The 27,261-nt window shown below is 39.5% G+C and overlaps 1 protein-coding gene across 2 annotated transcripts; it reads left to right on the top strand.

Annotated features, from left to right (window-relative positions):
• The first annotated feature begins 2,407 nt into the window (after positions 1–2,407).
• Positions 2,408–24,979, top strand: LOC102298103. 2 transcript variants are annotated; one of them, XM_014330214.2, is made up of 14 exons: positions 2,408–2,462; positions 2,588–2,620; positions 3,489–3,534; positions 8,167–8,321; positions 9,463–9,594; positions 9,876–10,076; positions 14,926–15,027; positions 15,203–15,403; positions 18,653–18,729; positions 19,374–19,453; positions 21,060–21,219; positions 23,106–23,268; positions 23,392–23,445; positions 23,556–24,979. In XM_014330214.2, the coding sequence occupies exons 1-14, from the start codon at positions 2,435–2,437 to the stop codon at positions 23,807–23,809; spliced, it is 1,686 nt and encodes a 561-aa protein (XP_014185700.1). In that variant the 5' UTR covers positions 2,408–2,434; the 3' UTR covers positions 23,810–24,979. The 2 variants fall into 2 exon arrangements, with proteins under 2 accessions (XP_014185700.1, XP_005950085.2); XM_005950023.3 differs by having other exon boundaries at positions 19,227–19,453.
• The last annotated feature ends 2,282 nt before the right edge of the window (positions 24,980–27,261 follow it).

Here is a 27,261-nt window from a genome sequence, read left to right as displayed (position 1 = left end):
TTTTATGGACAATGCTGGGCATCCTCTGCACACGGCCATAAACAACCAGAGGAGTCTGTTCAGTGACAGGTTGCTTCTCCCAAAGACAAGAACTAACAGACTTAAAAACTCCTTTGTTCCACACGCCATCAGACTGTTTAACTCCTCTCTGGAGGAGAGAGGGAGGACAAAGGAGGGGGGAACAACTAAGCTGTAGTGCCTTTTCACTGTGCAATACTTTTTGTTAATAACCAACGGTGCAATAGACTTCAATACTTGAAATGTGCAATTCCCTTGTATTCTTATTCCTATTTATTCTATTTATCCCTTTTGTATACGCTTTATTTATATATGTCTCTGTATTTTTATATGTGTATATATGGTATTCTGCTCACATTCTGTAACTTCTATTGGTGCTGTGCTATTTGGAAACCGAATTTCCCAGAGGAACCCACCCGAGGGATTAATAAAGTTCTATCTTATCTTATCTTCTTATCTCTTTTTTTAAAATGCACATATTAATGTGATGATGTTATTGTTTTCGGTTGGTAGCCAATCATCTTTAGTAACACGAGAACTCTTCAGGATATGGAATAAAGGGTGTTGTGTGTTCTTCAAAGCCAAAAAGCCCAGAGTAATTCATAATTACTAATTGCTAATATTACCATATATATAGCTGCTTTGGGAGGAAAATACATGGGTAAAACCAGAGTGGGGTTGGTTTTTTTTGGTAGGTTGATGGTTGCTCATGTCTGCCTGTTCAAGGGCCAGTGTCCTTGGAATCTGTGTGGCTTTTCTATCCTGTTGCTCTATGCACTATGCAGTCTTAATGCATGCTTCACTTCTGTACATGCTCTGTGACTCTTCTCCCTCTGACTGCCCTCACCTCCCATCTTTTATGTGTGAGTGTGTGAACAATTGTGGAGAGTTGCTTTGATCAAGGTGTGGGAAGGAAGTAAAAAAAAAACAATAACTTCAAAATAAAAGCATGCAAACTATATACAAAGATCCATAAAACCAAACCAATGAAAGACAGCATAAAGCATTAAAACAAGTTATACCCTGGCTGTAACACATAAAGTAGCGCATTGTTTGTAGATCAACTGAATAACTTTACCCTCCCATTTAGCATTTTTGTGATTGCTGCCTCATGCAAATGTATCTAACTTACTACCACTTGGTTAATCTGGCTGTGAGAGCCGTACCTGCAGCTTGAATTCTCCGTGGTTCTGAATGTGTTTGCTGGTCAATGTGACAGATCATAACACGCCAAAACGACCCGCAAGCCACCGGGAAATTTCGGCGTACCCCCCATGCCCAGTTTATCTCTGCAGACATCATTTCTGCTTATCCAGCTTATCCATAATCATCATGAAAAATCGTTGTAACTCTTTAAATTTTATTTTACGCTATTGATAATGATATTGGGCGTTTTGAAGCCTCGTTCTTCATTGTGTCTTCACAGGTTGCATAGATAGATAGATAGATAGATAGATAGATAGATAGATAGACTGCGTTTCTTGCACTTTTTATGTGTACTTCCACTTGTTTGCAATTTGCTATAGAGGTTTTTGAGGCTCTTTAACTAAGCACCCACGAAATAAGATATGGTAGTTTGATTTCTAAATGGTGTTAACGATGACGATATCTTAAGTAAGTACTAGTAAGTAACTAGTAAGTACTAGAAAATTTGCTTCACTACAATTTTTAACAAACTAATTTTCAATTGTGCCCTGAGGACGAGCAAAACGAGAAAAGCACAAATCTGTCGACAAAGATATTAACTGAAACTGGACAATGTGGAATGGAGATTCTGTTTCTTTTAACGATGTGTTTATGCTGTTCGTTTGTTTTTAAGCTATTTAATATATTCTCTTAGGAGAGGCAGAGCGGTCGGAGGACTGCAGGTGGGAACAAGCTCTTGTCGGCAAAATATGGACCATATTTGTATGGCATGTTAACTATAAGAGATGTCCTTCACAAACACTTTCCAAAAAATGTCAAGCTAACTCCCACGGGTGTCTTAAGGGCAACATCAAGAATAATATATAAATAAATAACATATATCGGGGTGGCTGTAGCTCAGGTGGCAGAGCAGGTCAGCCACTAATCAGAGTCGGTGAAAAACATCGTCAACTATTTCAGGTAAGGGAAAAGTCAGTGCTGGAACCAGTTTTGAAATCTGGTGATCCAGTTTTAAATTCTTTTTAAGTTTCACCTGAGCAAAAATATTAAATTCACGATGGCGTGTCTATCGTACACCTCTTGCTGACGAAGCGCTTGTTGGGTCTAAACGTGTTGGGCAAGCACGCTGATTGTGTCTTTATACATGTCATATTTTTAGACTATATCACGTGGGGGTGTGGCTTTAAAACAGCTTAAATTCTTCAGTTTTTTCCCTGCTTGAATTTCATTCTCTTATTCAGGCATTCAGATTCTACTAAAAGGCTTCCAAATGTTTCCTCTTTGGGGTCTAGGATTTGGTAGGTTGAAATCGTTTACAAAATGACTTTAGGATTATTTGAGATAAATTCTTAATTTATTTGATTCTCTACTTACATATATATATATATATATACTTTTAATAATGCTTATATGTCCATTTCAGCCTGGCTGATTTTTGGTTTAACCACTAATTCTGGTGAGTTTTTCTTTCTTTTTTTCTTGTTTTTCGTGAGTGTGTGTGTGTGTGTGTGTGTGTGTGTGTGTGTGTGTGTGTGTGTGTGTGTGTGTGTGTGTGTGTGTGAGAGAGAGAGAGAGAGAGTTTGATTGAAGGGTCACTTGATCACTATTTCCACACAGCTGATATAGATTCTTTTATTTATTTTTTTCAATTTCCGCGACTGCTTTGTTGTACGTCTGTGCATATATATGTTTGTGTTTAAGAGGCAGACGGTAGATGGAGTTATATAAGTACTGTATACGAGTTATAGGTTCTAAGACTGCATGTATTTATACATAATGCGCCATGTCAATTTGGCATCATTGTTTTTAAGAGCAGATAAGTGGTTTTAGGTCTCATGTGCGTGATGACGCAATAAGCACTGTAACGTGCATGATACTTTTATCTACTAATTTATTGAAGAACAACTCCAAGTTCGTGGAAACTGTGCCTTTGGTATTATTTTCTTCTCTTGCCTGAAACCCTCCTCCTAATGTCTCTGGTGTGCATTTTGCCCTGACGTAGAATTTTACAGTGATGATGCTTTGGGAAAGAAAAAGGGCAATCCTTTTGTTAGGGTGACATGTGGGTGGAGGCGCTTGGCTAATGCTCGCATTTGAAGAAACCCCAGCTCACTCTTGTGCTGTTCATTAAAGCACAGTGAATCATCTGTAACCAATGAACTATACAATATTTAAGCAATCCCAGTGTTACTTTCAGATTAACAAAATTACTATCAATCTAGATGATTGTTGAAATATGAAATATGATTGTTGAAATGTGAACAGAGTTTACTCTAATTATATTTACCAGTGACTCACACTTTTGATCTTGTGCTTGCTGACAGAGCCTGCAGTGGGAGCTAATGCAACCTCCAGAAGGGACTGTAATCGGTAGGTCACTCCCTCTTCACTCACTGTGTGCATGTGCAGAGGTGTTCTCCTTTTATAATGGGGAAAAAATGCCTGAGCCCCGAGGAAAAAAGGAACTTCCCATTGAAAGTGTTTTGGGATTTCCTGCCTTTTTGGAAATCCACCCAGACACACAGTATATCAATGGAAAGCCCAGGATGTTCTCTATTTAGTACAACAGGACTTAGTAGGGTAGCTCAAATAAGTCAAAAGACATTGACTAAAAACAAATGTCCATTACATAGGACATAAATTAGGCTGGTTCTCAGTAAGATATTTTTTTCTTTTTTGGAATGCTTAATTCAGTTTCACTAGCCACACACAACCTGTTTAATGTCAGACTTAAAGAAACTCAAGAACAGAGGCAAAATAAAGCAACTGAGTAGTCTATCAGTCTGGAGAGGGTTAAAAAGAAATTTCTCAGGTTTTCGGACTCCGCCAAACTATGGTGAGAGCCATTATGAACAAAAGGACAAAACAGTAGTGTACCTTCCCAGGAGTGGCTGGCCTACCAAAATGATTCCTAGAGCATATCTGGTGGTCACAACAAATAAAAGACAACATTTAAAGACCCACAGGATTCACTTGACTCGCTTAAGTTTGGTGCTCATGATCCAACAATAAAAAAGAAATTGGGTGAAAAAGTGGCATCCATGGTGGAGCTCCAAAGACAAAACCGCTGCTCCAAATAAACCTGTAGTGGCAAATTTGTCTCCCAAGATTTGAAAAAATATTTCTTCCACTTGTTAATGTGATCTGTCCAGGTTTATTTCTGACTTGTACATACAACAAAGCTATCATATCGCAATGTCACGTGGTTGCAAACTGTTTGCTGCTACAGTGCACATTTCCAATGATACAAATAGGTCCATATATATTTGGACATTGAAACAAATTTTTTTTTTTTTTTGCAAATATTTTTATTGAAAAATGAAAACAACACAGTACTTGCAGTTACCGAAATACAATTGACCTTTCCTTGGCTGTGCAACCTCTCAACGTATATTTAATTTTTTCAAGTTTAAAAATAAACATGACATCTTTAAGCCACCGGGAAATAGTAGGATACTTAACAGACTTCCAATGCAACAATATTAGACGGCTATAATATCCTTTTGTGTAGAATCAAGTGTAAGTGAGCAATCAGGAATCCCGAATACAGGAATCAGAGGACAAGGATGAAGAGTTACCCCAAGAACATAATAGCAAAATACCCTGTCCAGAAACCTTCTAGCTCAGGACACAGAAAGAACATGTGGCTAAGGTGACAAATGGTAAATGGCCTGTATTTATATAGCGCCTTACTAGTCCCTAAGGACCCCAAAGCGCTTTACATATCCAGTCATCCACACACACATTCACACACTGGTGATGGCAAGCTACATTGTAGCCACAGCCACCCTGGGGCGCACTGACAGAGGCGAGGCTGCCGGACACTGGCGCCACCGGGCCCTCTGACCACCACCAGTAGGCAACGGGTGAAGTGTCTTGCCCAAGGACACAACGACCGAGACTGTCCAAGCCGGGGCTCGAACCGGCAACCTTCCGATTACAAGACGAACTCCCAACTCTTGAGCCACGATCGCCCCACAAGGACAAGGAGAACCATGGCATTTATCACATTTATTTTCCACTTCTGGATACAATTCAGAAAGTCTAGACTTAGAGAAATGCACCCTGTGTATGACCTTAAATTGAATAAGTCCAAGACGAGCACAGGAGGTGGAAGATCGTACCCTCGCTATAGCCTGTTCCCAAGACTCCTCATGTATTTGAATTCCTAGTTCTCCTTCCCATGTACACTTAAGCTTAACATTAGAGTGGTTACTAAAAGACAGGATAGTATCATAGAGTTTCGAAATGGTTCCTCTGTGATGAGGACTAAATGATAATGTAGTTTCCCACTGCTGTTCTGGAGGTAAAGAGGGGAAATTTGGGAAACACTTGGCAACAAAATTTCAAATTTGAAAATAGCGAAACAAATGGGTAATAGATGAGAAGACAAATTGGGAAAACTATCGAAAACACCATCCACATATAAATGTTTGAACTGTTTTATACCCTTGTCACACCACACTGAGAATGTTGAGTCAAAAAGTGATGGGGGAAATAAATGGTTGTCGCTTAAAGGACCCGAGGAAGATGGCATTACAAAATTAAAGTGACGTCTAAACTGAAACCAGATTTTGAGTGTGTTAAGAACCACCTGATTATCAGTATACAGAGAGGGTTTTACGGGTAAAGAGGAATAGAGCAAAGCTGGTAAAGAAGAGCCCTTACATGATGATAGCTCCAATTTACACCACGAGGAACCAGAAGATTTTAGCCAGTAGCAAAGTTTATGGATGTGAGCGGCCCAGTAGTAGGCTAGAAAATTAGGTAATGCAAGTCCTCCACTAAATCTGCATCGCTGCAGCAAAGTTTTAGAAACCCTAGGTGGCTTCCCTCCCCAAATGAAAGAACAAATAATGTTTGTAACAAAAAATATAACAAAAAATGTTTTGGCAAAAATAAGGGAATTGACTGAAATAAAAAGAAACATTTTGGTAAGACGTTCATTTTAACAACATCTTAACATGCGTGTGTACAATCGCCAGTTACTCTTAGAAATCAAAGCATCGTATGACCTGGCTTTTAAGCAAACTGAGACAGGAGATGATTATGGGCCTCCTCCACCACTTTTTGAGCCCTGTATCCTGGTTTATCTGTGCCAACACTCCTACACCACTTCCTGGAAGAAGCGCCCGAGGAAACGAGGAAAGCGGGCTGGTACACTCATCAAAGTCCGATCTCTTCTCCGTGCTTCTCGTGGAACTACTGGACCAGCAGAGTGCATCTTTAGATGGATCCTGCCTGTTGTCCCTGGAGCTCCCACGACACTTGATCCCCCGCTCTCAGCATTTTATTTCCCTAAGCGGCCTCGGACCCGTGGATGCGGTGTGGACCACAGAAATCTTTGCACACTTAACCGAGCTGGAGCGTCTGATGTTAGGATCTACACATTCCAAATGGCTTTACTAAATGTAAGATCATTAGCAAACAAGACGTTTGTATTAAACGACTTCATAAAGTCACAACAGTTGGACTTTCTGTTTCTGACAGAATGGCTTCAACCCGTTGAGTCTGTAGCTTTTTCGGAGCTGGTCCCTCCTAATTTCTCATTCTTCAGCCTCCCTTAGCCACCGTGTTCAACATTCGATTTCATTACCATCAAACATTACAGCACGACTCATTTTCTAGTTTTGAACTCCAGCTGTTTGAGTTACACCTGAATTCTGCTGCGCCTTTGCTGTGTGCCCTCATATATCGCCCTCCCAAGTTTAACAAGGATTTTATCAAAGAGTTTTCAGGTTTTATGGCTGGAATCGTTCTTAAATTTGACAGTTTTTTAATCCTTGGTGATTTTAACATCCATGTCTGCTGTGACTCTAAACTTTTGGTTAAGGACTTTTTAAATATTATTGACTCTTTTAACTTGACCCAGTGGGTTACTGGTCCCACGCATGAAAAAGGTCACACACTGGACTTGGTGCGCTCCCACGGGTTGGAGGTGTGCATCACGGAAATATCCGAGTTGCGCATCTCATCATCTTCCTGTGTTGTTCACTCTAATCCTGCGCTGCTCGGTGGATAAGCCATACGTCCCAGCGCGCAAAAAGCGAGCGCTTAATGCACTAACAGCGCCCGCTTTTTCTGCTGCCTTGATGGACTCTGGAATAATGAACTCCAACTGTAAAAGTGTTGAGGACCTTTCGGACATTCTTCATTCTACCTGCACTGATATCTTAGACTCTATTGCTCCGCTCAGGACTGTGCGCGCTAAGCATTTATCCGTGGTTGAATGAACATACACGCTCCCTCAGACGTGACAACAGACGCGCTGAAAGGAGATGGAAAAAGGACAGATTGCATGTTTCCCTACAGATTTTAAGGACTCGTCTTTCTGCTTACCAAGAAGCTGTAAAAACTGCAAAGACACAGTTTGTCTCAAACTTAGTGTCAGTAAACAGTCACAGGCCTCAGGTACTTTTTAATGTTCTTAATCGCTTTCTTAGTTTATGTGATAATTCTGGAGTCACTTCTTCACCAAGTATGTGCGATGATTTTTTAGCATTTTTTAATGACAAGATCCTATAGATTAGGGCCCTTGTCTCGTTGTCTGCTGCCTCAGATCAGAGTCCTTCTCCTGTGTGCTCAGCTGTCTTAGAGCAGTTTGATCCCGTCTCCCTTAAGGACTTGACCGCGGTAGTTAGTAACCTAAGATCATCACACTCCCCCCGAGCTTGCTTAAAAGCACTTTTAATACTGTTGGGCCTTTTATCCTGAGATTAATTACTACGTCCCTTGCTACAGGCTGCGTCCCATCATGCTTTAAACAAGCTGTAGTTCAGCCTCTTCTTAAAAAACAAAACCTGGACCCAACTGTTCTGTCCAACTACAGTGTTTTCATATCAGTCCATCAGAGATCAGTATTGCATGGGACTATGAAGGAACGCATAGGTCTAGCTGTAAAATGTTTTTCATATTTATACGAAATTTATGTACTTTTATGTCAGATGAATACAAATGAGTGTCAGGGATAATGTCCTGGATTTTGTCTTCTATGCTTTTCAGAAGAGACTGCAATGGAATACAGTATGACATCCAAGAGGCTGTTTGCTGTGAAAATAAGCTTCACCCTGGTGTAAATCTATTTTGCTGTGGAAAGGAGCCTTACAATCCTGGAACAGCCACTTGTTGTAAAATACAACATGGACACAGCACCACAGGTAATCAACTTGTAAAACAACTAACAAAAGAATAATTAAAATTCAAAGTGGAAATTTGACTTTGTGATCTTGCAAGAAATTGGGCACCTTAACAAGGTGAAAATGAGAATTTAATAATGTAAGTATTAGTTAATGGTATGATGAGCATAAAAAGGTTTAAAGCAGCAGCTTCACTTATGGAGCGATGTGGCTCAAGAGTTGGGAGTTCGCCTTGTAATCGGAAGGTTGCCGGTGGGAGCTTGGACAGTCTCTGTCTTGGTCATTGTGTCCTTGAGCAAGACACTTCACCCATTGCCTACTGGTGGTGGTCAGAGGGCCCGGTTGCGCCAGTGTTTGGCAGCCTCGCCTCTGTCAGTGCGCCCCAGGGTGGCTGTGGCTACAATGTAGCTTGCCATCACCAGTGTGTGAATGGGTGGATGACTGGGGTCCTTAGGGACTAGTAAAGCGCTATACAAATACAGGCCATTTACCATTTATGGAACAAGATATTACTCCAATGTTGGAACTGCAGTTTGTGGAACATTTGAACTGTATTGGACTAGAAAACTTAATACTTAACCGAATAAACTGGAAACTTAAAAATTATTGCAGCTACTCTCCTTCTAACATAAATAAACCATGTGCAATGATCATGCTTTGAATTTCCTTGGGGTTACAAAGTGCCTCATGGAGATTAGAAACAGCCACATACAAAAGATTAAAACAAAACTTTATAAAAGAGCTTTTAAAAAGACCATGCTAATAAATATGATTCGTCCATGGATTCATCTGTTAGCACTTAAACTAAGTTAGGTATTTTCATTTATTCAAAGCTGCTGCAACAGTCCTTTTTTACTGCTCTGTGTACGTCACTCACACTGACATTCTGCGCAGTAAGCAGATGAAGGGCTTTTAAAAAATGTCAGTGAGGAAATTTTCTCTGAGTCATTCGCTTCTCCCAAGAGTTAATGGCTCCAGTGCATGACTAAACACTGCGAAAAACATGTTTTGAAAAACCCCAAGAGTTGTGGTTGTGTTTGTTGTGGTTGGTTTACGTAAAAGTGAAACACCCCCTAGCTATTTTTAGATTGAGCTTTGGGACTCGTGGAACTTGTGAACCTTCTAGTACTGAGTTAATGCACTTACCATGACACACTTCCAGCTGTTACACAGGGTCTAAGTGAAAAGGTGTCCAAGTGCTGTGACCTGAAGGCGTACAACCCAGTCAATGAAATATGCTGTCAATCAACCATCGTAGCAAAACCTGGACCAATGGCTGAATGCTGTGGTAAAGGTGAGCAGAACTGAACACATTGATGAAAAACATCACATTATAACCCTATACCAAGGAAAGTTAACTGTCCAGTTAAAAGAAACCTATGAAAATATACAAATTGTTTTGGAGAAGCTTAAATATAATATATAATAAATGTGGTTTTATCACAGAATTTTCTGGAAAACAGCAGAAAATTTTTTCTTTTAATGTAGTGCAATTGCTTATTCAGTAGAATAATTCAGTAGTACAACATTTGTAGGAGGTAGAAATATAATGAATCACCATGGTCTTTTCCACAGAGGCTTATGATAAGGACAAGCAGTTGTGCTGTGGTCCGAATGAGAGCAAGATGATTCTGATGAGGAATTCCAGTCACCACCAGTGCTGTGGTCACAACCAGTATGACACAGAGACTCAGTGCTGCTGTTCAAATGAGGAAAGCGTGGAGATACAATCGAAGGATTCATCCTGTTGTTTCAAGGACTTTGGTGTATCTGCAGGTCAGTTCAGGACTTAACTGCATGTAACACTGTGTGGGACCAGTCTAATGAAAGTTGATGCAGTTTGAGTCACGGTACAAATCAGTCTTAAGGGGGGCAGTCTTGGGGGTGGGGGGGGGGATGATTGACTAGAAAGTATGCAAGCAAAGACAAATTAGTAAACCTGCCCCAACCTAACTTGCAATTCAAGAACAAACAAACAAACAGAACCGTTTCCTGAGCAAATGTGTTATTTTCTGTTTTCCCTCATGCAAGTTATTATACAGTAGTTATGTTAAACCAAAAGCTCTATGGGTCATTAACACTGGAAGTCCAGTGTTAATTTTGACAGCAAATCTTGACTTTGTTTTAATCAGTCTGTTGTCTTGTCATTTACGTTTAGTTATAAGTTAGACTAAAAGTAAAAGAATTTGGAAGCCTATTTTTAGTCAACTAAACATCACGAGATTGTAGTAAACTATGACTAAAATACAAAGTGTAAAAGTTCGCTGTCACGATCCTGGGTCTTATGACCCAGTGTTTTGAGTTTTAGTTCTTTTGATGTTTATAGTGTATGTTTATGCTTATTAGGTTTCCTATGTTCATTTGCTTATTAGTTCCCCCTTGTGAAGTCTCCCTTGCCCTTCGTGTGTTTCATGTTGTCATGTCTGCGTCTCATTATAGTTCCTGTTTTATTTTGAAGGGGTCCTGTGTTCCTATATTCAATGTTTTTAGTGTTACTCTCTCCTTGTGATGTCGTTATGTTCATGTGTGTCAGCTGTTTCTTCATGTGTTCCCACTTCCCTCATTATCCTCCTGTGTGTATTTAAGTCCTCCGTTTTCAGTGTGTCATTGTCAGGTCGTCTGTTGTCCACGCCATGTTTCCTATGCCATGCCATGCCATGCTTCGCTTCGCTTCCAAGTTTCTTGTCTAGGTTTTTCTTATTGTTTGTTTAGATTTCCCAGTTTAGGTTTGTGTTAATTTTGCTTCAGTTTGCCTTGCCCTTTGTTTGTACCTTTTTTACCAGCCATATTAAATGGCTCGCTTTTTGTTAACATTTCAAGTTCTGTTCCCTGTTCCTTGGAGTCTGCGTTTCGGGTCCTTTTGTCAACCCCTACAGTCTGCCCTCGCCAGACTGACATTCGCTGTGATTTTAGCAGTGTTTCACACGGTTTAAAAAGTGTCCTTTGTTCTTTGTCATTAAATGCCAAATATGCATGTACTTACTCATCTCCCCCTCCAAAGCATTGACATTTCTTTCATGAGAAACAGGGAGCATGGGAGCAAATTATTCCCTCAAATAAGTTGTACCGTTTCTTGGAGACAGATCAAATATGCACATTCCTCACATTCCACAGAAGATATTTGTTTAAGTTTGGGAACTGAAATAGAATTTGTACAAGGAAATGGCTAATGACATCAGACTTAAGAGGCAGATAACAGCACAACAAAAGAATTCAGGTCACCTGATCCAGCCCTAATTATATGCTTCATTTAAAAGAAAAGTTTTTAACCAAATTTTTAGAGGGTCTGTGTTTTATTCTATTCGGACTCATTCGATTTAATTTTAAATTAGGTTTTATTTATTTAGCACTAAATCACAACAACAGTTTCCTCAAGGTGCTTAAATTGTTAGGTGAAACCCTAAAATAATTAAAAGAAAACAGAGAGAACCCTAACAGTCATATAACCCCCTATGAGCAAGTGCTTTGGCAACATTGGGAATTAAAAACTTTGCTTTAACAGGAAGAAACGTCCATAAGAGCCAGGTTCAGGGAAGGGTGGCCATCTGGCGTGACCATATGGGATGAGGAGAGGAAGACAGGACAAAACACATTGTTACACCCCGGCCTAGGCAACCGGCGTGCAACACAGGAAAAATAAAAATAAGGAAAAAAAACAAAACAAACAAACTACTACGGGTCTCCACAAAAAAAGTCCCAAAACGAAAGTATCAACAACTACTTACATCAAAGCAAAATAAGACATTTACTTACATCAAAGCAAAATAAGACATTTACTTACATCAAAGCAAAATAAGACATTTACTTACATCAAACCACCAAACTATTTACAACCTGGGGGGGGTCGCAAACATGACAAACTGAAACACAGGGCTTAAATACATAGAGGGAGCAATCAGGGAATGGACAACAGGAGGGAAACACAGCTGGGGCAAATCAGAACTGACGAGACAAGGAAGCGTAAATTGAACTCACTGAGATAAGACAGACTTTCAAAGTAAAGCAGAAAACACAACCGTCACGTCTAAAACAAAACACTGACAACACCGAATCGTAACAACATGATGTGGAAAAGAGCCGTTAATAATAACGAAAGCAGAGTAGAATATAAATACATTACAGGGAGTGCAGAATTATTAGGCAAGTTGTATTTTTGAGGAATAATTTTATTATTGAACAACAACCATGTTCTCAATGAACCCAAAGAAGCTGAATGTTTTTGGAAGTAGTTTTTAGTTTGTTTTTAGTTTTAGCTATTTTAGGGGGATATCTGTGTGTGCAGGTGACTATTACTGTGCATAATTATTAGGCAACTTAACAAAAAACAAATATATACCCATTTCAATTATTTATTTTTACCAGTGAAACCAATATAACATCTCCACATTCACAAATATACATTTCTGACATTCAAAAACAAAACAAAAACAAATCAGCGACCAATATAGCACCTTTCTTTGCAAGGACACTCAAAAGCCTGCCATCCATGGATTCTGTCAGTGTTTTGATCTGTTCACCATCAACATTGCGTGCAGCAGCAACCACAGCCTCCCAGACACTGTTCAGAGAGGTGTACTGTTTTCCCTCCTTGTAAATCTCACATTTGATGATGGACCACAGGTTCTCAATGGGGTTCAGATCAGGTGAACAAGGAGGCCATGTCATTAGTTTTTCTTCTTTTATACCCTTTCTTGCCAGCCACGCTGTGGAGTACTTGGACGCGTGTGATGGAGCATTGTCCTGCATGAAAATCATGTTTTTCTTGAAGGATGCAGACTTCTTCCTGTACCACTGCTTGAAGAAGGTGTCTTCCAGAAACTGGCAGTAGGACTGGGAGTTGAGCTTGACTCCATCCTCAACCGAAAAGGCCCCACAAGCTCATCTTTGATGATACCAGCCCAAACCAGTACTCCACCTCCACCTTGCTGGCGTCTGAGTCGGACTGGAGCTCTCTGCCCTTTACCAATCCAGCCACGGGCCCATCCATCTGGCCCATCAAGACTCACTCTGTCACAGGCTGGGTCTCTGACCCAGCGCTCTGAGTTCATGTTTGTATTTGTCTCATTTTGTTATGTGATTTAGTTTGTGTTATTTCCTATCTGCCTTTAGTTTAGGCAGTTATTGTTCCTGGGTTTTCTATGTTTTGGGGTTTTGTATTTATTCATCACGTATTAGGTCTGTTAAGTTGTGTTGTCATGTTTAGTTTTAGTATTTCCTGTTTTATTTTGACAATGTCATGTGTTCTTTGTTCATTGTATTTAGCTTTCCTCTCCTGGTCCTGTCATTAGGTTTATGTCTGTCAGCTGTTTCCCCCATGTGTCTCCACTTCCCCTGATCACCTCATGTCTGTATTTAAGCCTTTTGTTTTCTTCATGCCATTGTCGGTTCGTCTGTTTACCTCAGCCATAGTTCTAGTTTTCGTCTGTTAATTCCACGTTAGTCTTAGTCTGTTTATCTCACCAGAGTTACAGTTATAGTCTTAGTCTTTGCCTGTTATTTTCCACCTCAGTTATAGTTATAGTTTTTGGTCTTAGTACCTTTAGTGTTTTGTTTCTTAGTGTTTTGCCAGTTTGTTTTGGTTTCCTGGTTTAACCCTGCCGTCATTTAAATAAAGCCTCACCTTTCTGTTAAACCTTACTACTCCTCATCGTCATCTGCTTTTGGGTCCTGTTTCCACACACACGCACCCCGCCGTGACACACTCTCATTTCATCAGTCCATAAAACCTTAGAAAAACCAGTCTTGAGATATTTCTTGGCCCAGTCTTGACGTTTCAGCTTGTGTGTCTTGTTCAGTGGTGGTCGTCTTTCAGCCTTTCTTACCTTGGCCATGTCTCTGAGTATTGCACACCTTGTGCTTTTGGGCACTCCAGTGATGTTGCAGCTCTGAAATATGGCCAAACTGGTGGCAAGTGGCATCTTGGCAGCTGCACGCTTGACTTTTCTCAGTTCATGGGCAGTTATTTTGCGCCTTGGTTTTTCCACACGCTTCTTGCGACCCTGTTGACTATTTTGAATGAAACGCTTGATTGTTCATGATCACGCTTCAGAAGCTTTGCAATTTTGAGACTGCTGCATCCCTCTGCAAGATATCTCACTATTTTTGACTTTTCTGAGCCTGTCAAGTCCTTCTTTTGACCCATTTTGCCAAAGGAAAGGACTGTTGCCTAATAATTATGCACACCTGATATAGGGTGTTGATGTCATTAGACCACACCCCTTCTCATTACAGAGATGCACATCACCTAATATGCTTAATTGGTAGTAGGCTTTCGAGCCTATACAGCTTGGAGTAAGACAACATGCATGAAGAGGATGATGTGGACAAAATACTCATTTGCCTAATAATTCTGCACTCCCTGTAGTGGAAAATGTGACTGAAGAAGAACTACTCAAGGCAAGATTCAAGGTCAACTGATCCAGCCCTAACTATATGCTTTATCAAAAACGAAGTTTTCAACCTAATCTTTGAAAGCAGGGAGGGTGTCTGTCTCCCAAATCTGTCCCCCACATATGAGGGTCCTGAAAGCTGAAGGCTCTGCCTCCTATTGTTCTTCTTCTAAAGGAAATTTATGCTGGTTACTATGAATGATGTGTGTATTTTGACCTGGTCTTTGACTCTACAGCTCCTTTATGTGGAAATACAACCTTCAACATACATAAGCATTTATGTTGTCAGTCAACTGTTGTTGCCAAATCTTCACCACAACACAGATGTTGTGATAAAGGTAAGCAGAGCTAATCAAAATACAAGTATTTCACTATAAAAAAAAGTATTTAAATGATCTGTTGTATGAGGAACATATAAAACCCGTTTCCTTAAAAAAGTTTAACATTAACTTAATTATGCATAAAGAACACTATATGCATTTCATTTTCTAGTATCTGGTTCTTTTTCCACAGGGACATATGATGTGGAAAAGCAGCTGTGTTGTGGTCCAATTAACGATAAGAAGATCCTTGAAATGAACTCTACAGATCACCAGTGCTGTTATCATGACCAGTTCAACACAAAGACCGAGTGCTGCTGTTGGAAAAAGGAAAGTGCTGAAGTACAATTGAAGAATTCATCTTGCTGTTCAGAGGAGTCAGCTGTGCTTGAAGGTCAGAACTTGTCTAATACAATTTCATGCACATCTTAGAAATTACATTTGATATTCAACTGAATTTCAGTTGGCATTTTGTATCTTTGCAAAATTCTAGTTGGTGGAAAAAGGCTACATTTACTCCATGATATGGAGCTGTTGTTGTGATTTTGGGATGGCAGCATGGACTGCTAAATCCAATAATCAGAATCACAATACTTTATGACGGCTCGAGGAAATAATGTGGTCACAGTTGATCCAAGTCATTAACTAGTAACCAGAACAATAAAAAATCCTGAGCATTGTTCAGCAATTATTAACAGACTTCAGCCACCTCTGTCTCTTCCTGAAGAGTGCAGTGGTGTTTAGCCCAGTCTAGTTTATTGTCAATGTGTACTCTAAGGTATTTATACATACTATGTCCACATGGAGTCCCTGGATTGAAACAGGGGTCACAGGTTTCATAATCCTCCTAAAGTCCACAATCAATTCATTGGTCTTTGTAATGTTGAGCTCCAGATAATTCTGCTTGCACCACATAACAAAGGAGTCCATGTGTGGTCGAGTACCTGGTACTCTACGTCAATGTATCACCTTCACTGATGCATTCAACCACCGGAGACTCATCAGAAAACTTCTAAAGGTCTCTGTGCAGTGTCTCCCATCAATGGTGTAGAGGGTGAATAGCCCCAGTGTTGTTGATCATCTCGTCAGACACAGTTTTGAAGACACACATGAACCTTCAGCCAGGTAATCAGCAATCCAGGACACAAGAGAGGCATCTACCTGCATTGCTGTCAGCTTCTCACACAGGATGGTCAGCCTGATGGTACTGAATGCACTGAGGAAGTAAAAAAAACATGACCTTCACAGTCCTTGCTGGCTGATTCAGATGGGCATAGACATGGTTGAGCAGGTAGATGACGGTGTTATCAGCTCCAAGACGGGGCTGGTAAGCGAATTGAAAGAGGTTCATATATGGAGCTGATCAAGGATGAGTCTTTCCAGGTTCTTGATGTGGTCACTGCCACCAGTCTACAATGACCAGAAAAATGGTTTGGTCATCAATTCAGTTCAGTGTTCTATATAGCATCAATTCATATCAACCTTTGTTTCAAGGCATGTTATGTTTAACCCACCATCATGGCAAAATGTGACATTGGGTCCACCATGTCCACTCGCAGTTTGCCTGTCCAATCGGTTGGGGTTATCAGGTTGCTATATTGCAAGGTAAAGAACCTATAATATTAGAAAGAACCCCCAACAATTACACATTATCCTATAAGCAAGCACTTGGCAACAGTGGTACTTTTACCAGGAAGAGCTCTGTAGCAGAGCCAGACTCATGGGAGGCACCCATCCGCCACAACTGGTTGGGGTGAGGGGATAGAGAAGAGAGAAAGCCAGAGTTTAATAATTACTAATGATTAAATGGTAGTAGTGTATTAAGGATTAAAATGGAAAATGAGAGATAAAGATGAATGGAGGGCAGTTAGTGAACCAGGGAATGCAGACTGGTAAGGAGGAAGTGAAGATAGCTATGAAGAAGGGGAGCTCAGGTAAAACAAAGGATGACAAGCAGATAGTCTGAAAAGGAACTGAAGGAAGCACACCCTAAATATACACACAAGGTAATGAGGGAAATGCACAACAGATAGGAGACACAGCTGAACCTAATTAGACGTGGTGAGACAGGGAGACTTAAGGAACTAGAAACACAGAAACTGAGAGACTAGCAATGATAAATCATGAGGAAATCAAAGATTAACAAGAATAACACAAAACACAGAACACTGGGCCACCATCCCAGAGCCATAACTCCTTTAGATGTATGGAGGTGTCTAGGGTAGAGGGCAGCGGGGGTTTTTTTTTTAAACAGACTGACAGTATGATCCTAGAGAGTGATTGGAGGCCTGAGGAAAGGATAAGAAGTGGATAGGCACTAATTTTCAAGAACAAAGGTAAACCACAACTATTAAATAGCAACTACAGAAGGATAAAGTTGATGAGCTATATCATGAAGCTGTGGAAAAGAGGTTAAGAGGAGAGGTGATGATCAGTGAGCTGCAGTTATTGCTTCGTGCCAAAAAAAGCATTACAGATTCAACGTCCGGATCCGCTCTTAGCTCCTTCTTGCTGGCCATGGTTATAGACAGGACAACAGGTCAGCCTGAGTTCAGGCAGTGCTGTGAAATATGTGCTCTGTAGTGAGAGAGTGAGGAAAAGAGGCTGGAGACTTGGAGTTATGTCCTGGAAAACAGATGTTAGGTAGGATGGAGTGGGTGTCATGTCAATGAAAGACATTCCTCAGTTCATTTAAAACAAAAGTTGCATTCAGGAGAAAACAAAAAAAATGTTACAAACCAGATGAGAAGGCATTTTACAAAGTTAAATCTTTGAAATCTGTTTTAGACATAAAACTAAATGGGTCTTGCATTTTAAAAACTTAAAAATTAGTTCTGTCAAAAAATTGTGCTTACTCAACTTTTTAGTAGCAAATGTAATGTTTGAAAAAACTGTTTGTTTTTTTTTAATACATTCCTACCACCAGAGTGAATAAGGCTGAAGTCACTTAATGGTCCAAATACATTATCTCAGAAAATCTTATAGATCAATAGTCAAGATGGGAGTTAGAGTTGAAAAATCCAGCTTTATTTGTTTTCTTCTTGATAGCACAGGTGTTTTTTATATCGAGATAAGTTAATGAATTTACTGTGTAGTGCACCTCTTTCTTTTTCTGTTTATGAGAGTCAATATTGCTCATCCAAGAGTCTTTCTCTTTCCTTGTCATCTATGTGACAGTAATCATCCAAATAACAGCATTTATGTGATTTATTTGATTGTTTTATAGTCTTTATTACTATAGGCTTTACTGGGCCTCACAAACCACATAACAATAATATGGCATATGCTGTTTTCTTAATTTATAAATGTGCATGTAGCCACTTAAATAGAAGCAGTAGCATTCCAACATTAACTTACAAGGCCCAGTCAAAATGTCTGGTACCATCCAAAGGGTGTATAGTGTAAACTAGGGATGGGAAGTCACAGTGTTTTCTTGCTGGGTTTGGTTTCAGATTCATTTATACTGAATTCCTACATGCAGTGCACAAGAATGGCAAAGATGGATGTGTTTATTATGTTATTTTGGCAAAAACAAATTTAAAAACAGAACAAAAGACCGCAAATCCTCTGAGTCATCTTTTCCATAGATAATTCATCCCCAAATGTTCCCATCTACCCTTTCCACCCTCACACCCCTCCTTAGGTCAAAGCAATTCCAAGGTGGGAAACCAAGTCTGCTGTGATGGCTGTTCATCTGTGCAGAAGCCTTGGATCAATCAAGTAATGCACTCAATACATTGTTTGCTTTTCCCAGGCCTGCCCAGCTGGCTGACTTTTTTCTATTAATGCAAGTCAAAATGCTTAATCTCTAGAAAAATCTAATTGTTTCCAGTGAAGGCTATGAGCTCTAAGCACTGTTTTCAGCTTTCAGCTCTTTTGCTTTTGCTTACAGAAAAAGGAAGAATATAATAAGTCCATTCTGGCAAGATTTTTAATGAGATAATTGATTAGAAAGAATTCTGGATAGCACAGGTCCAGAATTAAAGGTAAATTTGAGCAGGATTCAATTGCTGCAAAGAACAATACAATGTAGAGTTAACGGCAGTCGAACCCAGTGATCCCAGTGGAAAAAAAAGAGTTGTTTTTGTACCACTTTGATGAGAAAGCTCGGAGCTCCACCCCGCTCCTTTTACACGGTTACTCAGGGTGTTTTCTATCTGATATATAGGATGTTTCTGCATTGCTGCACATTACTGTTTTATTTCTGATTCTTCAAGTGCTGTGGGGACACACCGTTTGGCTCAGCACAACGTGGAGTTCTCTGTTGTAACAACACCTTGTACGAGAACAGAAATGATGGAGAGGAATGTTCAGAGACGGGTATTCCTTATGACCCAACTAAAGGGACCATATGTTGCTCTCAGTTTCATGGCAGCCCGGGACAACACTGCTGTGGGACAGAAATTTACCAGCCTGATGCTGAGATCTGCTGTAACGGACACAGGTGATTGTGTGTGTGTGTGTGTGTGTGTGTGTGTGTGTGTGTGTGTGTATCCTGAGGGACAGCTCAAGTCAAGCATTTTTGAGACAAAGTTAGAGAGGTGAGGCTGTTTAGGCATGTGCATAGGAGGGATTGTCGATATACTGGACAAAGAATGTTAAATCTGGAACTGCCAGGCAAGAGAAAGACATTACTCTCACATGAAGATTTATGTATGTACTAAAGAGGACATGCAAAGATTTGGTGCAAAAAAAAAAAGAGGATGGTAAGGAATATCCAGTGTGGGAACTTCTAAAGGGATCAGCTGAAAGAAGAAATCTGTTTCGGGTTGTGTTGTATTGCTGATGAAATCTGGTGAAACAAACTTCTTTCTTTTTTTTAATTTAGTTGGTATGTATCGCTGGATTGCATTTTGTCTCTCAGGACAGCTGTGCTAAAGGGAACCACATAATTTAATGTTTTCTGAGAGAGGGTGGAGGAAAACTCAGAAAGGAGTGGCATGGGAAAATTACTTGGAATGTATATGCGTCTGCGATACGCAAATGCTCCAGCTGTGCACAAACCCTATCCCCACTTTGTTTTCAGTGTGGTGACTTTAAAATGCACTGAGCTACTGTGCCAGAGAATTTCTGTCTCAGTCTGTGTAGTCTCTGACTGGGTTTGGTCCTGTTTTAGTTAAAGTTTATTGTTAAGGGCTATGTTCATGTGTGCATGTCTTTTCATAATTATGTTCTTTGGCTTTCTTTTTAGAGGTTATTATTTAAATTATCGCCCTACTCAGCAGCAAATAGCATTAAGATTTCAGTTTTTTTCTTTTCATAGTTTGCTCTTTACAAGATGAACTGGTTGAATCTTGGCTGCTCTAATCAAGCTTATTTCCAGCTGGAGTAGCTGTCAAAGTGACAACACCTTTATGTTATTTTCTGGTTTTATGTTTTATTCTATTATCCATTAGATTGTTACATTGTTATGTCTGTTTTTTGTGTTTTATTATAAATTGATTTTCATCTGTAAAATTGCTTAATAAGTACATTTTACTTTTACTTACTAACAGCGGCAGCATTACACATAGCCATAGCCAGCAGCCACTACCTTAATTATAACTAAGCAAGCAGCTAATGTAGCTGCAGGGTAACTGCTAAGAGTTAAATGGCTGACATTAATATGATAACTCCATAGCATGTTAATGTTTATGAAACAGAAGCATTACTGATGTCACAAAATAAATTGATGTTCCATGATGTGAACATTATCAACAGTTTATGTTCAGCTGCTAATGAGGGGAGCATCTATGTAAGCCTATCTTTAGCAGTGCTGTCTGAAGTTGCACGTTCACTGGAGGAGGCACAGCCAGCACTTTTGGTATCGATATTGTTGGAGATAAAATTATAATTCATTATTAATTTTCAGTATTTTCATCTGAGTTAAGTATAGATGAAAATCTTTTTTTTTCCTGCCAACACTCTGTTGAAGAAGTTAAGAAGGTATCTTCCAGAGTGAGATCCAGTTAATACATAAGACAAGAGTCATCTAATTCAGAATCTTTTCGGCATACATCTTTATCACTGTCCTTATTGAATCATAACGGTTACCTCTGTTTTCCACCCAGACATTCCAGATTGGAAAATATTCACTGCTGTGGGATTAAAGCCTACAACATTAAAGACCCACAGATGAAGTGCTGTGCAGGAACACTGTACAATCTGACACTGTTAGATGAGCATGGACAGGACGCACAGTGTTGCGGATCCCTTCTGCAAAAGCAACAGGTAGAGTTAATATTACTGATGCTATCTCAAGATCTACTCTTTGTTTATGTAATCATGTCTTACACCTTATTAGGTCATAAGATCTTAGAGTAGAAGAGAATGGAATAGAATAGAATTCAACTTTATTGTCTCTCCTACAACATGCAATGATCCAAGCACACTCTGTGGGAGGAGGTATGCAAAATATGGAGAGGGGCTTCCAACCAGTGCAAATGTGCTCCCATGCAGTCCTCAACCCATCTATCTTCTTAGCTAAAAATGTAACTATTAACATCCTTGAAGGCGCGTGCCAATGCACAGCTGAGTCTTGTTCTGATGTACTGTCTTTCCTATGTTGTGACATGTGGACAATGATCCAAGGACACTTTAGGGGAGGAAATGTGCAAAATACTTTCACAGGAGGCTTGGCTGCTGTGAGGAAGGAGAGGGAGAGATGAAAGGGTGGTTGCTGTTGCAGGTTTAAGCCTTGATTATAATATGTTACAAAGATGGACATGGATACCTGGAGACCTAATAGTGGTCATTCCTCTTACACATCTTTGAAGTCCGCTTGATGTCTCCCATCTGGGTATATGATGAGTCAGTACATTGTCTGCAGATGTTCCTAGACCATAATAAACCAAAGCTTTCAAACAAGAAGTTTCATGGTGTCAGTGAGCTGGACCCATAAGCCCCTTTACCATTAGTACCTACTTTAATTGACTTGGCATGGTTTGTCACAGTTTCCAGGATTTTCCATTAGGTCCAGGTGCTTTTTTAGTAGCTGCTCAGCCCAGATTCCAAGCAATCCAAACAGATACTAAAATATGACGTCGTCAGACTGGTTGCCACGAATTGGGTGGTAGGTAGCAACACTTGATGAGTCATGAGAGTATCTCGTTTGCGAAAATCCATAGTCTGCTTTGAAGTTCACCTAAGTCCACCTGTTGGAGCATTCGTGTCACATATCAATTGCAATGTGCAATGCACAGATATTTTGCTATGACAACAAGCACACAAATAAGGAACTAGTGGGTTGTAATGGAAAACCAGTCAATCCGAGTCAAGTTGTTTCGATTCGTAGAGAGTTGATCCGAGTAGGTACTAATGGAAAAGGGGTTATCGAGTCACACGTAAAAAAAAAAAAATTGACTTCGCTCATTGGCCCACTCCAAACTGCTTTCAACTCCACTGCCGTTGGTTGGCTTTAAACCAGTGATAGTCTTTATGCCAACCAGACTTCCTTCCCTCACAATAATTTCCTCCATAGTTTAGGGATAAAACATCCAAACAAAAGCTAAAAAATGTGCTGTGCATTACAGTGCTCAGATTGTTACATAGGAGAAACCTAAAAATCCCCCAGATGCATGGTACAACACAGGAGAGCCAAGTCATCAGGATAAGACTCAGCTGTACATTTATAACTAAAGGAGAACAGACACTCATTTGAAAATCCCACCAGAAAAACAGTTGGTTTAAGAGAGGAGCAAAGCAGTCCAATGACGATCACTGAATAGAGGTGGTGGTCTATGACACCAACTATCAGACAGTCTTGAAATCCCTTCCCTGGTGTTTCAAACCACACTTGAAGCACACCTTTAACCATGTGATCTTAATAACTCACATGATTGCATGGTGGGGTAGTGTCTCATAAGAGATTCACACTTTGGCTTTAATTACCATAATGACACTGCTAGATTTGCACATATTTGCTGTTATTGAAGTCACTTAAGACTAACATGGACTGAATTGTGAATCTACACAGACAAAGCTGATTTTAGCTTATGTAGCAACATTACTGGGTGAACTTGACATTAACTAACACATTCCTCAAAAACTCCAAACAATTATGTTTATGTATAATTGTATAATTATGTATATAAACAACACTGTCTTTTTAAATCCAGGACATTTGCTGCTCAAGTGAGGACAGAGAAGTGCTATACTCTGCTAAGACGGGATTCAGATGCTGTGGTCACCTCTACTTCAACACCACCCTGTGGTCATGCTGTGCTGAGCGGCTGAGATCAATCCATGAACCAGGACAGGATCGGAGAAAGATGAATAATGGTCTGTCATCTCTACTTAAAAGTCCTCTCACAAAGTAGAACTAAATTTTGTGTCATTTGAACTTAATAGCACAGCTTAGATCATGTATTTCACCTGTTCTGTGTCTATAATGTTCTTTTACAGAATCCAGACTTCAATCAGTGAATAATATGAACAAAACTGATCTTTGCAAAAAAAGTAGGACATCAGTCTATATGTAAATTTAAAAAACAAAACATTGTAGCAATTGCTGTTTAGGAATTTATGGGGGTTTGTAATGCAATGTATTTGTGTGCGTCTCTGTTTAGTGCGCATCGGGACGGTGGAAAGTGTCTCTCTGCATAGCATTGTGTTCAAGAGCGTGCTGAAGATCCGTGGAAAGAAGGCCAAAGTGAAAGCGTTGCCTTTCCCTTATATCTTGAAAACAGATGATCACTGCAGCTCACCCAAACTGATTCCTGGGAAGATCTACTTCTTTAACAAAGTTAATGTTTTCACCGATTCCAACCATGACACTGTTCTTCAGTCACTCCACTTCATTTTTTCTAAGTGTTCAGCTTAGATCACCAGTCGCTGATGGATACATATTACTTCTTACTCACACACTGATTTACATTTTTTCACAACAGCTATTACAGAGATGCGTTGTCACATAACGGTCTGTTACCTCTAAAACAATCAACCGTAAAGGTACTCATCGTCATAAAAAAATTAAACCTGACGTTTTACCAGCAATACCAGCAGCAAAGTTGGTGAAAACCAACCCAAAGAGATCTTTTCAGTTCATCATTGCTTTTCTTACTCATTCAGGCTCAAAATATGACCTGTTTGCTTGGATTAGCATGCACTCACCTTGAACATTGCTCTGGATCCCACGGATCTTCATGAGCTTTACTGATCTTTATTTTATCTTTTCAGATTTTTGAATAGGTTTGAGTTTGCATTTGCAGCAGTGTTGCACTGCCAAAAATTTTAGGCCAGTCACTTTTTTTTCTACAAGGTGAGATCAGTTATTGTTGCACAAATAACAGTTGGAGGTTTTTTGTTTGTTTCTTTTAAAATTTTCTATTACACAGATTATGTAACTTGAGTAAAAAGAAAAACAAAGCTAATTTGCCAGTAGCAGGCAACCATTTACCTTATTTAGAGACTATGATGCACAATATTACTGCAATACAGACAAATGTGATGTAAGTATACAATGCATTACTTTTTATATCACACCCACACTGCATACTTATTTCATTAAGAAAATCACATTGTGTTTCCAAAACAGCAGTATCAGTTATTAGTGATATTAGTTATACATTGTTATCAATATATTATACATTGTTTTTCAAATATTGCTTCACTTTTTACTTTACTCTGCCTGTATTGAGCCAAACCATGTTCCTCTTTGGTGTAAGATGACCCAAAAATATGGGGTTATTTTTGTGCCACTATTCTGAGCGCACGTAAAAAAAATTGCAGGTGCAAGTGTTGCATTTTGAGGAGAAATTTATTTTGAGTGGAGAAAAGCTAAACTTGAGTGAAAAAATTTAATTGCTGCATGCAAAAAATGCATTTCAGTGTTTGCTATTATAGCAGCCCCTCTCGCTCAGTTTTTGCATTTGCGCTTGCTCTCAATGTGTTGCTTGTGCTCTCAACATTTCTGCCCGTGCACATTCAACTCTTTCTGTACACCGTTATATTTGTGCCACAAAACCAGCCAATCACAGACTTGGATGCAAAGAAATCTGATTGGCTGTTTTGGTCTCCAATCAGCTTGAAATGTCGAAATGCAATATCCCAGAATCCATTTCGTCCAAAACTCAAACGAGGCTGTGGCGGAGGAACACAGAGTGGCGGAGTTTGAAATATTACTCTTTCTGGGTCACAAAATAAACTTTTAAGATATTTTCATGCGAAAATGGTGCTGTGTAAACTTCAAATATCTGCTCGATTCATCAAGACATCACATATTTACAAAAGTGTTTTTGGAGATTCCTGATAGCCACTAGCTGACCGCATAGCTGGACTGGCCATTGGGCATACCGGGCATTTGCCTGGTGGGCCGATGGTGATTTTTCATTTTTATGTTTGTTTGTTTTTTTAAAACGGTATAAACAATAAAAGGTGGTGGATTAGCCAATTGGTAACAGGCATCTCCGAAAACATTACAGTATTAGAGTACATTAAGTAAGAACAATGTACTTCAAAGTGTAATATTTACTGAACTTCATATTGTAGTCAGTCACACAACTTAAAGTAATTATTGAGTGTAACACAGCCAATTGGTACACAGTGTTGTTGAAATCTAAATCTGTAATATATGCAATAATGAAATATGATCACCAACTGCCAAAGTCTGAAACAAAAAGAAAAAGCTAAATGTATTTGTATAGCGCTTTTCTAGTCCCTAAGGACCCCAAAGCGCTTCACACTACATTCAGTCATCCACCCATTCACACACACATTCACACACTGGCCATGGCAAGCTACATTGTAGCCACAGCTGCCCTGGGGCACACTGACAGAGGCGAGGCTGCCGGACACTGGCGCCACCGGGCCCTCTGACCACCACCAGTTGGCAAACATGGGGTTAGTATCTTGCCCAAGGATATTTGGCATGCAGCCAGGAGGCAGTCTGGGATCGAACCACCGACCTTCTGATTAGTGGCTGACCTGCTCTGCCACCTGAGCTACAGCCACCCCATGAAGCTAAAGAAGCAAACAGTATATCAAAGCTTGTGCGAGTCTGTGATCAGCAGTAGCTGACACCTTAGCAGTCATTATAGCAGGTAGCACACAAGAATAGCATGCAGCTCTGTGCTCAAAGCAGCTATTAGCTAATATAGTTTATCTTTTTAAAAATTGGGGATTATTATTTTTATGCTTTTATTTTCTGATTCTTGCACTAAACTAAATTATAAATGGTGACTGTTTGCACATCATCAACCCATATAACTGAATGTATACATGTTCTATTAATGGCATTGTTTTATTTTTATTGATTAAGCTACTAGATGTACTCAACTTGCCATTTATCATGAAATATGCTTTAAGGACCCAAAAGACCACCCAGAGGTCACATTTAAATGTCTTGTGTTTGTTTACTTGTAACTACAAATTTTTGTTCTCCTTGGTTTAAGCTACATTTCTTTTATTTGGAATATGTTTGGCATATATTTCACTGTATGTTTCTTCACAATATATAAGACACACCTTTAACCCAGAGAATCCCTGGAAACGTTGAAGGCACACAATTTTACATTTTGCATGTTTGAGTGAAATTGTAGGAGGTACTGTTCTTTTAAGGATAAAGCTTTGAATAAATAAATATAACAGCATGTTGTGTTTTATCTTATTGAATTGATGGTCTTAAGGTTGGTCTTGCAATTATTCATGGATCAAAAGATAGTTCCAGCTGGAGATGAAATGAATACAGAAATATGCTACTTTTTCAAAGTTGTGACTCTTGTGCCAAAAATCCCCTGAAATATAGATTTCAAAGTATGTGAGCTTAAAAATCTAACACTGGATTTGTCGCCTCTCTGAATGACAGAGATGTGCTCACCCGCTATAACTGTATTAATGCTCTTGTAAATCTTTGGCCTCTTGTCCCCAGGTAACAGCTGTCTGACAGAACATGCTGTATTCCCCTTGTTTCAGGTACTTGAGTGGACTCAGTGGATTGTTTAAGTTAGAGTCATTATAATACTGACAAGTCAAAGTTTATTGTATTTTTTAGTTCATGGGGAGGACGTGTTTCATCAAAACTTTGTTCCTAAATCTCTCATTTAAGGTGTTGCATGTTGTCCATGTTGTTTATGTTGACTTCTTAACAACAAATGACATTAATGGAGGATTAATCCTTCATTAGTGTTTCAGAGAGCAAAGAAGGGGATTTTTTTAGGTTTTACAATACTTGTTTGTGAACAAATACATCTATTATCAAATAAGACCATCTCCCATTTCACCTAAGACATGAAAACTGTCACAGGCAATGTTTGGAGTGTGTAGTTGAAGGGAATT

The sequence above is a fragment of the Haplochromis burtoni genome, unplaced genomic scaffold (assembly GCF_018398535.1).
Source record: "Haplochromis burtoni strain Fernald_Lab_line unplaced genomic scaffold, NCSU_Asbu1 Contig_700, whole genome shotgun sequence".
NCBI classification, from domain to species: Eukaryota; Metazoa; Chordata; class Actinopteri; order Cichliformes; family Cichlidae; genus Haplochromis; species Haplochromis burtoni.
This window is presented reverse-complemented; position numbering and strand designations above follow the sequence as displayed.

Coding starts and splice junctions, on each gene's coding strand:
- LOC102298103 (XM_005950023.3), top strand. CDS start 2,435: ATGTTTCCTCTTTGGGGTCTAGGATTTG. Junction 2,463..2,587: donor TCTTTGGGGTCTAGGATTTG/GTAGGTTGAAAT, acceptor TGTCCATTTCAG/CCTGGCTGATTTTTGGTTTA. Junction 18,730..19,226: donor AGAAGCCTTGGATCAATCAA/GTAATGCACTCA, acceptor TGATTCTTCAAG/TGCTGTGGGGACACACCGTT.